At 30.2% G+C, this 17,060-nt stretch overlaps 3 protein-coding genes across 3 annotated transcripts; 1 reads left to right on the forward strand and 2 right to left on the reverse strand.

The window, feature by feature from the left end:
• Positions 1 to 8,625: 8,625 nt before the first annotated feature.
• LOC113396262 (cytochrome b5 domain-containing protein 1) lies at positions 8,626 to 11,217 on the reverse strand. Its single transcript, XM_064215630.1, has 4 exons — positions 10,953 to 11,217; positions 10,250 to 10,505; positions 9,424 to 9,669; positions 8,626 to 8,881 (listed from the first exon to the last, which is right to left on the reverse strand). The coding sequence occupies exons 1-4, from the start codon at positions 11,196 to 11,198 to the stop codon at positions 8,763 to 8,765; spliced, it is 867 nt and encodes a 288-aa protein (XP_064071700.1). The 5' UTR covers positions 11,199 to 11,217; the 3' UTR covers positions 8,626 to 8,762.
• Positions 11,218 to 12,448: 1,231 nt separating this feature from the next.
• LOC113396266 (RWD domain-containing protein 4) lies at positions 12,449 to 15,293 on the reverse strand. The gene is made up of 5 exons (XM_026634140.2): positions 15,169 to 15,293; positions 14,594 to 14,720; positions 14,064 to 14,167; positions 13,087 to 13,267; positions 12,449 to 12,749 (listed from the first exon to the last, which is right to left on the reverse strand). The coding sequence occupies exons 2-5, from the start codon at positions 14,699 to 14,701 to the stop codon at positions 12,588 to 12,590; spliced, it is 555 nt and encodes a 184-aa protein (XP_026489925.1). The 5' UTR covers positions 14,702 to 14,720; positions 15,169 to 15,293; the 3' UTR covers positions 12,449 to 12,587.
• A 246-nt stretch (positions 15,294 to 15,539) lies between these two features.
• On the forward strand, positions 15,540 to 16,938 carry LOC113396318 (uncharacterized). Its single transcript, XM_026634218.2, has one exon. The coding sequence runs from the start codon at positions 15,655 to 15,657 to the stop codon at positions 16,678 to 16,680; it is 1,026 nt and encodes a 341-aa protein (XP_026490003.2). The 5' UTR covers positions 15,540 to 15,654; the 3' UTR covers positions 16,681 to 16,938.
• The last annotated feature ends 122 nt before the right edge of the window (positions 16,939 to 17,060 follow it).

A 17,060-nucleotide genomic window follows, 5' to 3' on the forward strand; every position in this document is an offset into this window, starting at 1 on the left:
TATAATACCTTAATAATGATTCATATTTATCGTTATGTTAATATTTCCAATATTATAATTCGGTTTTTGCTCAGTGGAATCAATTTTCACTAGTGCCATTACTTCAATGTTTATTTTCATTATAGAGTTAAATCCGTCCAAGCGAAAGACGTGTGCATGATTGATCGTCTGTCTCCAGCGCGCGATACCGTGAAATTATTCACATAATGATCAACAAAGCTGTTTAAGATATAATAATTTTAACTAATAATATATATAGCTTTATATCATTTATTAAAATACTAGTTCTTCAAGTGTATGAAGGTGATGCTATTTAGTATATACATATACAGGGTTATTGGTAATTCGACGTATTCCCGTTAGCAAAAGTGAACCATTTTTGAGTTATCACGTTTTTTAGATTTTTTCAAAATAAATCAAAATTGCAACTTCAAAAATTTATTTAAAAAAAAGTATCAATTAAAATCTTTAATCTAATATTTTTCTGATTTATAAAAACGATTAAACACTGAATATTTTTCAATATTTAAACAATAATTATCGGTCCAAATTTAAAAATGCGAGACAGAAAACGATATTATTTCAATATATTTTTTAATTTTTTCCCTCAAATATGGCAGAAAAAAAAAAAAATTTTGAAACTTGTTCTGCAGATTATTTTAAAAACATAATCGTTTACTTAGCTTTCCTAAAATGTATAAAAACTAGGAATTTATTTCAAAGCAACCGAAACAAAATTATCAGAATGGACGCTGGTGGAAATTCGTATTCGAACATGACCGAATTCGTACTAAAGGTCGCTCTTTAAAATTCCCACAAAATTGATTTAAAATAATAACCAATGTAAAAAAACTTACTTATTTACTTAACTTACTTAATAATAAACATTTAAAATAAAATTTAGATACATAAACAGTTCAGTAGCTAAGTTACAATTAATTAAGTAATTTGCGTGTTTGTAATGAATTCATCGAAGAATTTCAATATCTATATACGTTCGAATCAAATGATTTTGTTCAAATAAATCAATTAAACAACTCATCTTGGTAATTGAGCGTAAATATCTTGTTAATACAACATATTTCAGATTGATTTATGTACGATTGTTTGCAATGAAAATTACATATATTCCTGTGTAGAAATGTTTTCCGTACTGTTGAGCACAAAATAAGTTTTAGTTGTCTTATTAAGCCTCTTTGGTGCGCTAAAAATGAAAAATTTGTATTTTGTTTTTCATTATTTATTAACAGTAAACAGTAACAAAAGTAACAGGCTAAGGCCTCCTCTCCCTTTGAGGAGAAGCAACATATTCCACCACGCTGCTTCACTGCGGGTTGGTGGATAGACATGTGGCAGAATTTCTTTGAATTTAGACACATGTAGGTTTCCTGGCGATGTTTTCCTACACCGCCGAGCACGAGATGAATTATAATTGAAAAAACAAACACAAATTAAGCACATGAATATTCAGTGGTGCATACGTAGCGAAGACATAGAAGACAATATTTAAATTCTACTAACAAACTTACCTTACCATTTATAATATAAGTTAGGAAAGACATTCAAAAAATAAGAAGTTAGACACATCATAAAATTTAGTAAATTTTGACAAAAATATATGTTCTGTACTTTATGACTTTAACTTACTTTTTTATGTTTATTAGAATAAAAATATTAATATGTGAGAAGTGTTTTACAATGAGACGAAAAAGGCAGTGCCAATAGGACTTCTACGGAATAAATATTGCATGTAGTGTCAAGTTCGATGATATAAGGTTGTCACGTTTAATGAAAAAAATACAATATTTAATTTATCTTAATTTTCAGCAAAAAAGCTTAATAAAGTTTTTGTATAAAATATACATATTTGTATCGTATGCTAGCTGCCTGTCCCGACTGTTTCTGGTTGAAACAAGAATTTTATTTAATACCCGAAAAAAATCAACAAAATAGACCAATCCAAGATTTACACATATAAAGATTTGATTTGTGTAAATATAAAATAAACATCACTGTCGAAATACTGATTTTTTTCTTCAGGCAGTAATTTATTGTATAACGCTCGTGCGAAACTCGCGTCGTGCCGAGGAAAATTTCATGATTAATATCAAAAAATTCTCAGTAATGCCTATTAATTTCTTCTAATTAAATCACGTTTTTTAACAGAATTTGATTTGAAATGTTAAATAAATTACATTATAAAATGTAGTCACACATAATTGACACACTCATATCAGTGACAGCCCTAAAGAAAGCACGGCAATTTACTTCCTTAACCGGACAGGAAGCGGTACGAAAGCTCGTCAAGCTCAAGCTACAATATGACTATCAATGTATCAAATATATACTGTTATCGAGTTATTGACCAGTAAAAAATACGAGTCGGAATGCTGTCGGCTTCCGGGCTTTGACTCTGCTAAATTAAAATAAAAAAAAAAACAATTGTTTGCTTAAATCAAAATCAAAATATACTTGATTCAATCAGGCTTTTAAGGTACTACTTTTGAGTCACTTGGTGGAAGGGCTTTGTGCAAGCCCTCTGGGTAGGTACCGCCCACTCATCTGATATTCTACCGCCAAACAGCAGTACTCAGTATTGTTGTGTTCCGGTTTGAAGGATGAGTGAACCAATGTAACTACAGGCACAAGGGACGTAACATCTTAGTTCCCAAGGTTGGTGGCGCATTGTTGATGTAAGGAATGGTTAATATTTCTTACAACGCCATTGTCTATGGGCGGTGGTGACCACCTACCATCAGGTGGCCCATTTGCTCGTCCGCCTACCGATATAATAAAAAAAAAACATTTTAAAGAAAGCAACCAGCACGAAACTTAATAGTTATTCTTTTCCAACAATTGAAAAACAAAATTATGTATTATATATTATTGTATATAATATATACTACCTGGAAGTCAACGAGAAAAATGATGAGGATTTAATGAGATAACAACACTTATTAAAGTATGAAATTGTTCGAAACTATTGGATACCATTGAGGAATACAGTAGTTCGGATAACCACGCGATACCACAAAACTAATTAAAAACACATATTAATAATAAAAAAAACAGTTGTATGTTAATTGGTGATGATGATGATGTCTCTAGAATTTCTTTTTTTTTTTCAAATTTTCAACAAAGTTCCTTTCGCCTGATAGACAATATTTAAAATAAAAGACAATGACACCAGCTGATTTAAAAGTTAAATTCAGTCGAATACATAAGTGACTGAAAGAATGTTTATTATGTAACAGTATGATTCATATCATTTATAAAATGTATACCAAAACATAATTTGATTTTATTTTTAAAAACGGCAAACTGCTAAGGGAAAATCTGCACGAACTTTTTGGCCTTTCCTAATCATAATTTGGTGAAACTTTTAACTTAAAAATCAAAATCATGGAGCGGTTATAAATATAAATCTTTACCTAAACATAATCTTTGTAAGTAACACAACAAAACATCCGATAACTTCAAGTAAAATTCCCATAAAACGTACATAATTTACGACTCTAATTATTATACATGTGTTCATTATTTATAAAACGCTTCCTGGTCCCTATGGGACTTGAGCTATAACCTATTCCGTCCGACGTAGAAAAACAGTCGTTAAAAACACATCAAATTATGTATTTACAACTAAAATACAGAGTACGGCGCTTTAGTAGTAGGTAGCTGTATAAAATTAGCCTTTGACTCTTCAGTTTGTTTCAATACATTTAAAAAAAAAAAATTGTCGAATAGTAAAATACAAAAAAAAATTATAGAGTTTTTAGTGTCTATGGTAATTTATATAATTAATGTTGTATTTTCTGTTATTTGCTTACCTGCTTAATGAGACATATATTGGTAAAGTAGCCATGCCGAAATATGAACCTGAAACAAAAGTCATTTTTTTTAATTATTTGATATACTCATTAAATCAATTTATTGCAACGCTTAAAATATTAAACTACGATAGTTTGCTTTTTTTTAAGTATAAACAATATGTTTCATTGTAATACCAATTGAATGAACTCATTAAAAAAAAGTCGAATAAATACTTTTTTCTATTTAATAAAAAACGAACACTAACGATTACTAATTTAAGACCCTTAAACCGGATGCAATATCTGTACGGTCATAGACAATAGTCAATCGATGAGCTTTATCTATTGTTTCGGCCTAGATAACAAAATAGCTGTACTTTTAATTTACGTTTTTTGTCTGTTAATTATTGAAATTTTGAAATACAGTATATTTTTACATTATCAAAAGCAAACATCATGAAACTCATTTAAACTTCTGCCGTTAAATACTTTTATGTTTATCAAATGTTATTTCTAGCGATGTTTTAACCAATGTTATTTTTGGAGTTAGGTACTGATACTCTACAATAATTTTCAACAATAAACTGTTACTAAAATTACTTATATCACGATATAACATAATATAAAATCAATCTTTAATTGTAGTTATAATATTGTGTTTAATTTTATTTCATTTAATATATTATGTGTGTGTGAAGAAGTCATATCATAGTTTAACGTTATTTAATAAAAAAAATTATTAAACTTTGATAAAACTGAATCATATTGAAACTGCTTAACCGATATTTCACATAAAAATAATCTCTTCAAAACACCCTAAATAATAAAGGTCCTGAGTCTTAGTTAATAGGGAGGGTGAAACTAGGGGAATAAAATCAATAGAGGGTACAAAAGTAATTTCTGAACGATCTCTGCATTCCATCTTCTTTTGTTTATTTTACACTCTTAGGCGTCCTCTTATGAGTCATAGTCCAAACAAGGTAATAAATAATTCAGTATTCATATTATAATAAATAATAGCCGACAAAGATTCCGCGGAAAATTTACAGAAATATATTAGCTTAGGCATGGCCGACGCGTACCAAAAATAATGACACTTCCATTGGATGCTCTTCAAGATTGAGGATTTCAGAGATTCATGATTAATATAGTACGACAAAATTTGAACGTAGCGTCGACAATTAAAAAAAATACTATCAATCGTAAATATGGTGAATATATTTGGTTATAATGGCGAATGTATCGTTCTAAGAGTGATATTACAAATATTCCGTTTGCGTGAAAGTAATTTTCGCATAAGAAATAAATAAAGATGATTTTGAAGACGCACTTAATTTAGTTGTGATCGGTTTTACGATTTTTGCCGATGCCACATCTAAGATATATCGTAATATACTTCATTACGAAATACTTTACTTTCTTCTAAATTTCAAACTTGCGTTTTGAAGTTTAAGCTGTTTTGTTGAGAGTCGTCTAGTGCGACGTTGTCTTTTATTACTACAAGTATTTATGTTTATACAAATTAAATTTTGCGAATACGTTAAAAAATTATTCGTGATAATATAAAAGAGTACTAATACATAAAATATAATTAGTCTACAAGATATTTGGTCCCTGAAAACTAAAGACGTTTATTTTATGACAGTGAAAATTGCTTAATTGAAGTTGGGTAAATCGTATAAATTAATTTGATGTCTATAAATATCCTTGAACAAAATATAACCTAAAAAATTTAATCGACGGGGAACGAAAACGCAAAAAGCTTCATATTAAGTAACCATAGGTTACATTGCTTTTTATTTCTAATTTTAACATTTAACATAAAATAAATAATTTTAATTATATACAGTTTTAATGTAACTCAAAAAAGGCAACTTATTTATTTCTACGCCTTAATCCTGTTTAAATAAGGAATCGTATGCATACTACCTTGAGATCACAATTAATAATAATTATATATACGTATACATTAATGAGGATATAAAGAAAAAATGTTGAATATTCCAAAAAAATAACTTTTACATCTGTACCTACATTTAACTACTTACATATTTTTTTTTTTTAGAAATGACACTAAATAAATATACTTACAGAATCCTTCTCAGAACTTTAATCAAAAAGTTACAATCCGCTAATACTGCAGATTATACATATTGATTGTATTTAAAAAAAAAACTTTCACAACACGAGTTTTATCAATAGAGGGCATTGACACGAAAACACCAAATAAAAACTACGTCCTTGCCGCGCTTTTCTACGTCAAATATGCGTGCGTTCCGTCACTGAATTATTATTTATCTGTGGACAAAAATGGCCGCTGTGTCTGCCAGCCGTTTATTTTTACTGCAGCTTTGCATGGGGTAGCTAACATAGTTTGGGGTAACAAGTGAATTATCCAATCCGCGCATGCGTGGTGGTCGCGTCACTTGTGTGCGCAAATTAGCGGGTACATTAAAAATAGTACTATCGTGTGGGGTAGATAGAATTTATAGAACTTGCGTAAAACAAATATTAGTGTCTTGCTCATTGAATATAGTTTTTACTAATTGTATGATTTGACCTTGACAAAGAACTCTTAAGAATCTGTATTTATATATAACAATGAACATTCAAAATTCACTTACAATTTTTAACATACTTTTATAAAATGTAAGACTTATAATATATATTTAATAAATATATACTGCAGGATTATATATATAATAAAAGACAATCTTAATACATAGATCCACATTTGCATTGAACATTAAATACTCGATTCGTTTTAAATTTTTTTTTAACCAAGGAAAACACCGGCAGGCACAGGAACCGCGCTCAGCTGAGCGTGGCGCGTATGGCGTATGGGACGTGGCGTTGCTATGGTTTGTGAAGAAATGGTATTGTTGGGGCGAGACAAATGAATATTTATAACTTAAGCTTGTACAACAATAGCGTGTTGAGTAATCGAATTTATATCGCCCGACTATTGCGTTTTATCCTAATGTATAATATGTGAGGTTAAGGTTGGTGATGAAATTCTGCTGTAAGGAAAGTAATGCTCTTCGATAAAAGCACTGGATGATGCTGTAAAATACGGCATGTCATACAGATCCCCTAGCTGCTGCATTATACAAAACACTGTTCTAATTCCTGTAGCAGACTTGCAGCTGATGTTGTCTTCTCCTTTCAGCTAAAATATAACAGCTGTAATCTCCAGAATCTGTCTTTACCTAGGAATCATATTATTAGTCATATTACTAGAATTATATGTCCAAGATATTCGACTGATAGTGTTTTAAAAAAGTGTGAATAATAATAATAAAAAAATTATATAAGCTTTTTGAGTATGACTGATTACTATGATTAATATGATTACTATGATTTCAAATCTGCATTTAGTTAAACATAATTTAAACCATAAAAAAAATCCTTTAAAGAAATTATCTCGTTCAACTTTCCCCTGATATATTTAGATTTTCTTATTATATACGAGATTACAATATTTATGTATAAGTTTTTTTGTTAACTTAGGTATTCATTAACTTAATTAATATTCCATAAGCACAAATATCACTGCGCACGCGCCAAGCAAAAACGTCCCTACTCATAGGACGGAACGACACGCTTACAATCCTAGCTTTATAATTGTTAGAATTAGAGATCCGTAACATTAATAATAACGATAAAAATATCAATGATTAAATAAAAAAAAACATGTCAGCTACTTTCAAAAAACATCAATAACGTACGATTAAAATAATTAGTTATCCCTATAGCAAATATAACAACAATCTGGATCAAACCTGATAGATATATAACAAAAAAAATTACTTTAGGTTTAAGACACAATAACAGCCGAATAAACTTAGTGCAGTACTTTGAAAATTAGTATCTACGTTTTATCCGCGACTCAACGCGACACAACGTAAATTAAATGTTGAGAATTTGTATAAATGATAAAAAGTCGAAACCTCATTTATAATTTGACATATCAAATAATAACATAATGCCAATAAAATGTATTTTTAGAACCAGAAGTAGGAATTACTAAAAAAAAAAACAAATAGGCTAACCTCTACAACAATGACCTTTAATTTACAATAACAATCAATCTACCACAAAAGAAAAAAAAACATTTAATCTACAAGACAAATTACCATCAATAATCACACTACACACTCAAAATGATAATCGCGATCCAATGTGTCTGCCGCCAAAAACTCCCGCCTTTTTTTTTTTAAAGGGGAATTTGTTTGACGTGACTCAGATGTCGCTCGGCTAAGATGTTTATTCCAACAGTATATATTATGACAATTATTTTAATATATTTTATAATAAGGCTTAAAATCCTGTACCTCAGATTTACAAATGTTGATTCTATTTACTAGTTTAAGCTAAGGCTAGGCAACTTGCATGTCTGAATAAAAAAAAATCGTAAACAAGCTTTCACCCGACATCGGTGCATAATAATGTTAAATGATTTTTAATTTATTCTGTGTAACTTTTTCCCAAGTATTCGCCTCTTAAATACTTAATATACTTCCAATCTCTTGTATAGACATTCTTTAGACTCTTGTGAAAAATACAAAAACAATTCTGAGAACATTGCAATATAAAGCGAAACAAACGCGTATATATTTTCTTCTATTAGATTGTCACAATTAAATTGAATATATTTGAACAGTCGTGAGAATATTATGTTAGATACATAATAAATGTTAAATTATCCGTACGACGATACGCGCTTGTATCGTCACGAACTTTACCGTTGATTTTGCAATCAAGTACAACACCGGTATTTAAAAATATTTATTAATGCATTATATATAAAAACAGGAATATTTAAAAAGAACATTATTAAAATAAAAATGTATGCAATAAAAATATTTTTACTTTGATTAAATAAAGAGTGAAAAAGGTTAACATATATTCAGTTCATTATTGTTTCTAAAAATAAAAATTTTTGAACAATCACCGGCCGCATTGTTTTTTTATTACTTGCATATTAGGCGAAAAAACTTCATGTTTTTCTTGACATTCGTTGAAAACACAGCCTATATGACGACAGAAGCACACAGATCTTGGTGCATCTGAAAACATTTTCAAATATTTTGCTCTATATATAAAATGAAGTACATTCTATATCTTATAAAATTTTAGTCAAGGTTTTTGTGGTCAGTGGAGGAATAAGCAGCTTTGACTCGGCCTCGCATGATCAGAATCATGGTCTACATAAAAAGTTTATATTGAAGGAGGCCTTAATGGACTTACGCAGAACAATTCACCAACGTTTCATCACAAACAGAATTAATGGTTAATGGATGAAGGACAACATTGAGAGAATGTATTAATTTATTAATATTTATGTATTTATAATGTAATCTTAATTTCATAACAAATTTCCTGACGGTTAAACGGTTTTACTTTACCACCATTTCAAATTAGTATTAACTACATATTAATGTAGATTAACAAAAGAGGAGCTTTTTCCAAGCAGGTCTCCATTATCGTGATATTATTTTTCTATTCATATCAACTAACCGAAAAGAGAAGAACTTTATCAGCCGAAAATAAATTTTATGGGCTATTAAAGTCATATATGCTCTATAGCGCATCAAAAAACAAAACCCACCTTCAGTTAAATCGTCGTTATAAAACAGCAAGATATCAGGAATATGAATGTTCTCTGGTAATGAGACCTCACTGAATAGATCTCTTTCGTCAGGAATACCATTTTCTGCGAGAGTTTTATTGTAGTCAAGTCCTCTACCAAGATATCTCCAAGTGTATGAGAGCATATGATAATTGTGAGGTAGGTAACGCATCATTATCTGATATATTGTCTCCTCGGAGCAAACTTCTAAGGTCACGCTGGAACCTGACGTGAAGGCAAAAATCAGAGGTTAAACTCATGATACGGATTGTTATAAACTTAAAAATAGTTTACTTCTTGATTAACTGTAACCAGTTCCGTTATTTATCATTTAAATACTAAAGAGAATTTATGTCCTTGCTCTAATCCTAGACAGGGCCAATAAAAAATAAAAGTAATTCTTTCAAGAAATGTAGCAACCCAGAAGTTGGTATCGTAAATTTTGGAGATCATGTGAAGCCGATTGTGATCCGCCATCCCGCATTGGAGCAGCGTGTATTTCATCACGCAGCTCCAAATCTTTTCCTCAAAAGGGACAGCAGAGAGGAGAGGAAACCAGCAGTGGGACATCTACAGACTGCTAGTTTCCTTATCTCTATGATTATGTATCATCATCCCATCAGATTATGACAGTAAGAGAATAGAGAATGTACCTGTGTTGGCGCACACATTTGTACACTATTATAACTGTGCTGTTTTGTAGTTTTTGTTAAGAATTTCCGTCATGTTCGGAAACGGCCATATTCAATCAAAATTACTTATTAGCTATTACCAAAAAATATATAATCAAGTTTTAATTGAATACCAGTTAAACTATTAGTTATCCTAATTGGCCTGGTCCTCTCCGTTACTTTTCCCACTACATTGTTCTCGTCCAACCACCAAGGGTTCGTGATCGGACGCCAGCGCGTAGAGGGCACTACTGGTTGCTCGTTACCTGGACCGTGTCGATGGTAAGGCGTAATTGATCCCACAAGCGGATGCGTAAAATGTGCCCAATTATTACCATTAAACCAGTGGCTTAAATCTTTTCCAGCGTATGCTAATACAGCCATTGCCAACTGAAAAATATTTTAAGCTATGTTACAATAATTTAAAGAATAAATAGCTATATATATTTTACTTGTATATGAATCCTGCAGCAACGATTCATATACGTTCAGTCTATACCATCTTGCTATAATTGCGTGGATACTACTAGCGCTGACAGCCCAACCTGTATACCAAAGAACGCAGTGGTTACGCAGCGTTGCTTGGAAACAGTTGCCGCGCGCTTCCATAAACATCCCTGATACGCTTCGGAATCAGTGTCCCAGCAGCACTTTTTGAGCACTATTGTATTCGAAGAGCGATATTTTTTTTATTTCACAGGCGACTCGTATAAAAAGGCATGCAGTATGCTCTAAACACTATACCGGGTGATTTTTACTTCTTTTGAGCATCGGGCAAACCTGCTAGAGAAAATTGCTTAAGTCTAAAATACATTTTTGAAAAAACTATTTAGGTACTCTTTTTCCATCACAATATGAGAATCCTCGTTTGAAGCAATTACAGTGCTCCACACACGTGTCTTCGCAAAACCAGGATTTAGCTGGACACGAACAAGTTTTAATGCAGTTGCAGATCCTAAACTGTTCCTTCAGCCAAGAGGTGAGGTTCCGGACCACGCCATTGACGGAAACCCAGCAATCAGTAGCTTTATTGTGAAGTGCTACTTCAGCTGGCGTATACCATTCTTGTTTCGTATAAATCATTTTAGGTTTTTTTTTTCCTTTTATCCAATTAGTTTGTATTAATGTATAAGTAAAATTTATAATAATTTTAGGTTAAAATAGATTATTATTTTTTGACAACGTTAAAAGAAGTTCATACATAAAATTAAACCTATTTTGATGTATATATTATAATTCAAAAATATAAAAGAACCTTATGATACTACTGTTGAGAAATTTTTAAATATAATAAAAACTATTTAGAGTAATCTGCATTAGACAGAGCTTCAAAAGTTGAATATTGCAGTACTGAACAGATTTTGCTTTTATTAAATTCTTAACATTAAAAAAAAATATTCAAACATTTGGCCTCGTAACTACATAAACACGAGTATTTGTTAAATACTTGATACGGAAACTTTATCTAACCAATCAAAAGGATGAGAATTTACTCAATGAGAATTACTATGTGACCAATTCAAATAGGTAATCATCCGTATACCCATAACTTTATAATTTAATTTTTGAATAAACAAAAGGTACTTAAGAAATTAAGATATTGCACTATAATTTATAATAAAAGTTATGTTTATATTATAATGGATACATTGGGTAAAATAAATAATAAACAGCGTTTATTATAAATATATTATATAAATAAACATTTAAAGATTACAATAACGTAAGAAAAAAGTAACGCTTGTAAGCATTTATTCATTGGCATTGATGAAAGCTTCGCGAAAATTTTATTAGAACAGCCGTAACCAATAAATATTGTTATAAGAATTTACCGTAAATAATTATCAATCTATTCAAGAATTACTGTTTATTAAAAAAAAAAAATTAACCTTATAAATTTTGCTATTTAATATTGAATAGGAATTTAAAAAAAAAATGTTCTAATTTCAAAACAAAACCATGAATCTGAATTGCAATAAGTACGAATAACTTCAGGCATTTATGTAACCTTACCATGCATTAGCGTTATATAATGGCTTTATATAAATATACATATAGTAAATGTTTTATCTGATAAATCGGCAGTTAATCTATTTTATTAATAACAATAATCACTCAGGTAACCCAGTACCTATATTCATATTATGTAATACATAACAAATAATTATTTGATAATGAAATAAAATGAATCATTATTATATAATTTACTTTTTTATTTATTTTAGGCTCCGGAGACAAGTCTTTTGCAGCCTTTTTTAAGGTCATACTAAATATAGGTATTATAGATATTGCCATATGAAATATCACGTAACAAAAAAATATGAAAAAAAAGTTTATTAAACGTTTGAAGGCTTTATTTATTTTAATTTAAGATCTTGTATTTATACAGATCGCAGGCAACCAATAGTTCGATCGTATGTCATTTATAGTCGGAAATGATATATCAACCACGAGTATACAGTGTATTCAGTGTCAAGAGGGCTGGTGGGGCGCCTGCGAGAGGTGTTTGACGATGTCGACCCAGTCCCAGCCGCGCGGCCGCTCGCCCGCGCGCCCGATCTCCGCGCGGTCCCACGCCCGACGTTTCTGTGCTTTACTCATCTGTTCCTTTTTCTCAGGTTTCTTTGATTCAGTCTGAAAGCGAAATAGGGTTGCCACAATTAATGAAATTAATTTTATTTATTTATTATATACGTGAATAAATAAAGTTAAGCCTGTAAATGTCCCACTGCTCGGCTAACGGCTCCTTTCTTTTTTAAAGAAAAGGTTTAAGCCGAGATGATGAGAATCTTAAGCTGAGATGTGGGTTTATAACCAGACAAGTCTCACTAAGTTATTGTGATTCTAATATGTGTTTATCTGTTAATCTGCATGTTTTGGATGATTTTTTTGTGTATTCAACAAAATTTTGTCCAGAAGTAGTATCATACTGAATGTTACTTTACTTTTATATATAATAATGAATACCTACCTGTTCTGTAATAGCAATTTTTTCGACTCTCGCAACAACAGCCTCCTCCATTTGTTCAGCTAAGATTTCTGAAACCTTTTCTTTGAGACATTCAAACAAGGTATAAGTCATTGCACATCCCACCCATTGATCAGCTTCTGCATTTACTATAGAAAGTATTTTATCTTTTACCGAAGGTAATCTGGAAATATGAAGTAATCAATTACTTTATTCATTGAAGTAAATGTTTTGCTAATTTATAGTAAATATTTTTAATGATGTTTTCAAACTAAACAAGCAAGCTTTTATGATAACAAGAATCTGTGCTTAACCCTAAGCTGAGTTATTCTGAAACTAATGTTTTATCAATCTAAAATAAAGTGCTGCTTGTTAAATGAATAAAATATTCATTTGACAAGCAGCACTTTATAAGAAATGGATGGATTATTTTCCTGATATTGAACAGATAAATCAGAATACCATATGATATTATTGTAGAAAATCATATAAGGAAATATATAACCTTCAAGCAAATTGATAAAAGAATATTTTTTACTTGACAAGATTAAAAGAATAAATTTAACACATTAGAAAAAAACAGCAAAGATTAAAATTTTAAAATAATTTTCAAAACTGTATCTTTTGCAATTTGATCTATAATTTTAATATATTATCTGAAATTTGCTTGCACAAAAGCCTACCATCAAGGCCATTTAATAATGAGCATCAATGAGTTAAAATTCCATGATTTCAAATTCAAGCTGTTAGTCTTGATATTTTTTTAATTATGTTATATTTGCCATCCTCTCATTTATGAGAATAAGTGAGTAATATCCTACTGTAACAGTCACTGAGTAAGAGTGCACCTGTATTTTTGCACAGACTTGTGCCCACATATCTTGCTCCATTTAGCAATCTCTCTTAATAATGGCTGCTGACACAATTGGTCAGTAGAACAAAAAATTACAAAATCTATAAATCTTTAAAGCTGTACTCACAAACTTTGATTATAAAATATTTCTAAATTAAAACTTGGCTTCTCTGTGGGATATGTGGGTCCCCATAATATTTCTAATATGAACGACTTATCTCCCTCTATATACTGAAATTGAAAGACATATAATTAAAAAGAAGTTTATAACATATTTTAACATAATTTATGTTTAGTAGCAATAAAGTTATAACTGCCACAATAGATAAGTGACTTATTCGTATGGCTGCAGATTAAAAGGTCACAGATTCAAAACAATGTTCAGAACAATTAAAGGGAAATTTTGAGGGGCAGTCCAAATTAGGTTCTGAAAGTGTTACAAAACAAATTATTTTGACATGGAGAAACAAAAATATTGTGTAAGTAGTTAAGTTCCAGCATTTTCAAATAGAGTTCTTAAAAGGAATTAAATATAAAATAACTCAGTGTGGTTTCTGCAGATAACTTAGTCAGGAGAAATTGTATTCGGCACAGCATAATTGAATAAATGTCCGTAGTTATTTCAGATCAGAAGAATATAAACAAAAACTATGCCACCTTGTACTGGTAAGATTTTGCATCAACTTGTTTAAAATTTTCATCTCCTTCATAAATTGATTTAAGAACTTCTATCTCTTCAGCCTGTTGCTCTGCATCATCAGACATTGTTAAGCTTAATGAGATCCTGAAAATAATTGATGTACTTTAAAGTTTCAAATACATCTTATTATTGCAAAAAAATAAATACAGTTGAATTGAGAGCCTCCTCCTTTTATGAAGTCGGTTAAAAAATAATAATACTATATTACATAGGATATTACAAAGGAAATGTTAACTAATATTATAAATGCAAATGTGACTTTGTTTTTGTGTCATTTATATTTTATACCAGACTACTTTGAATATAACCTCAAACTATTATGTCTGGCCAAGTTAAACAAATTATATTAACAGCATCGCCACAAGATCTTCATTAAATATAATTTATGGTTTTACCTTTTTTTTCCTTTATATTATACTTTTTAGTGTAATACACTAAAAATGGGATAAATACTTTTTTAGTTCGTTGTATTTTAATCATACACAAAAACAATTTTCAAAAAAAAATTCGTACTACATTATAAAATCTTTACCTTTCTTAATAATATTTATTATTTTTCTAAAATAAAATTATTTAATATGTTAACATGTTTTTTAATATCCAAAAATTCTTGACTTGATCCTGTCTAACTGACATGTGTCAACCAAACAGCTGGCAGTTGCTAAGATTGACAATAGTAATAATTGCTAACATAGAAAAATTTCATTGATTAATTACTTGTACATATCTATAATCTATAATTATAATGAATCGAAAGAGCTGAAATTATTTTTTTAAGAATTCTGAAATAATTTAAAATCATTGCTTAAAATGTAAATCATTATACAATTGATTTATTTGTTTGACCCAAGTTTTTGTACTAACAAACTAACATGGCAATAATAATTTCTTTTGTCAGTAGAATACGTTATTTGAAATTTCAATATTCAATTTCATAAGTGAACCTAAACTTGATTATCTTAAACGAAAAGGTAAAAAGTATTGTGGATATTGTTTTTGTTAGCATAATATAATCGCAATGAATATTCCAAAATGTGATTGCAAAGAAAATCGACCTCCAGCAGTTGGACGATCAAATTGTGCGTGCTCTTCAAATACACAAAAAATACCAGCTGATAGCTTTAAAGTACCAACAATACCTGTTAACCGTCCAGTTCTCAGTAATAACAAGGAGCAGCCAGGAAAACCGAAACCCAACCAAAATGAGAAAAAAAAACAATGGGCACTGACTGATTTTGACTTAGGACGCCCGCTCGGGAAAGGTAAATTTGGCAATGTGTACTTAGCGAGAGAAAAAGAATCACACTACGTAGTAGCACTGAAAGTGCTTTTTAAGAGTCAGATCCTAGATTCGGAAATTGAACACCAGGTCAGACGCGAGGTTGAAATACAATGTAGACTAAGGCATCCAAACATATTACGTATGTATGGTTATTTTCACGACGAAAAAAGGATATATTTAATATTGGAATATGCAAAACACGGTGCGCTTTATAAATTGCTTAAGGAACGCGGGCGTTTCGATGAGAAGACAGCAGCAATTTACGTGCGCGACTTAACAAAGGCTTTGATCTATTGTCACACAAAGAAAGTAATTCATAGAGATGTTAAACCGGAAAATTTGTTGATCGGTCACAACTTTGAGCTGAAAATAGCTGATTTTGGATGGTCTGTTCATTCACCATCTTCAAGACGTATGACTTTATGTGGTACCTTAGATTATTTATCTCCTGAGATGATTGAGGGCAAACCTCATACCTACGCTGTTGATATATGGAGCCTTGGAGTTTTATGTTATGAGTTACTTGTAGGCTTGCCTCCATTTGATGCGAAGGACTCCCATCAAACATACAGAAAGATACGGTATGTAATAATTAAATATCCTGACTTTGTTTCCGAGAAGGCAAAAGACTTAATGGGGAAATTATTAGTTATTAATCCTGAACAAAGGTTACCCCTAACTCATGTTCTACAGCATCCATGGATTATAGAAAATGCTCCTGAAGGTGTGCATCCTCCTATTTGTAATACTGAACAAAAATGATTTAGAAAACAGTATTTTTATGAGATTTATTTCCAAATGGTGACTAGTTTGCTATCAAATATTGTCCAATTATTACATAATTTACTTTAGTATGTGTTTAAATATATTTGTATCAATTAGTGACTTATGAATTATGCCGAATTATAGATTAAAACTAAAATAATTGCCAATGTTATAAGTTTTAATTATTGTAATAGATAATTTTTAGTATTTCAATAGTTACATTTAATCTTTACAAAAAAATAATGACTGATTTAAACAGAATTAATTTAATACCCTTAATGTGTAGTAGGATTCAATTAAATTTTTATACTTCAATAATGTAGTATGTTGAAAATTTAATTTGTTACATTTAATAATAAAATATAATGTTGTCTAAT

Source organism: Vanessa tameamea, chromosome 8 (assembly GCF_037043105.1).
Source record: "Vanessa tameamea isolate UH-Manoa-2023 chromosome 8, ilVanTame1 primary haplotype, whole genome shotgun sequence".
Lineage (NCBI taxonomy): Eukaryota > Metazoa > Arthropoda > Insecta > Lepidoptera > Nymphalidae > Vanessa > Vanessa tameamea.

Coding starts and splice junctions, on each gene's coding strand:
- LOC113396262 (XM_064215630.1), bottom strand. CDS start 11,198: ATGATTTATACGAAACAAGAATGGTATACGCCAGCTGAAGTAGCACTT. Junction 10,506..10,952: donor CATATTGTGATGGAAAAAGA/GTACCTAAATAG, acceptor AATATTTTTCAG/TTGGCAATGGCTGTATTAGC. Junction 9,670..10,249: donor GATAACTAATAGTTTAACTG/GTATTCAATTAA, acceptor CCTTCACGTCAG/GTTCCAGCGTGACCTTAGAA.
- LOC113396266 (XM_026634140.2), bottom strand. CDS start 14,701: ATGTCTGATGATGCAGAGCAACAGGCTGAAGAGATAGAAGTTCTTAAA. Junction 14,168..14,593: donor CAAAATCTTACCAGTACAAG/GTGGCATAGTTT, acceptor TTTCAATTTCAG/TATATAGAGGGAGATAAGTC. Junction 12,750..13,086: donor AAATTGCTATTACAGAACAG/GTAGGTATTCAT, acceptor TTTCGCTTTCAG/ACTGAATCAAAGAAACCTGA.
- LOC113396318 (XM_026634218.2), top strand. CDS start 15,655: ATGAATATTCCAAAATGTGATTGCAAAGAAAATCGACCTCCAGCAGTT.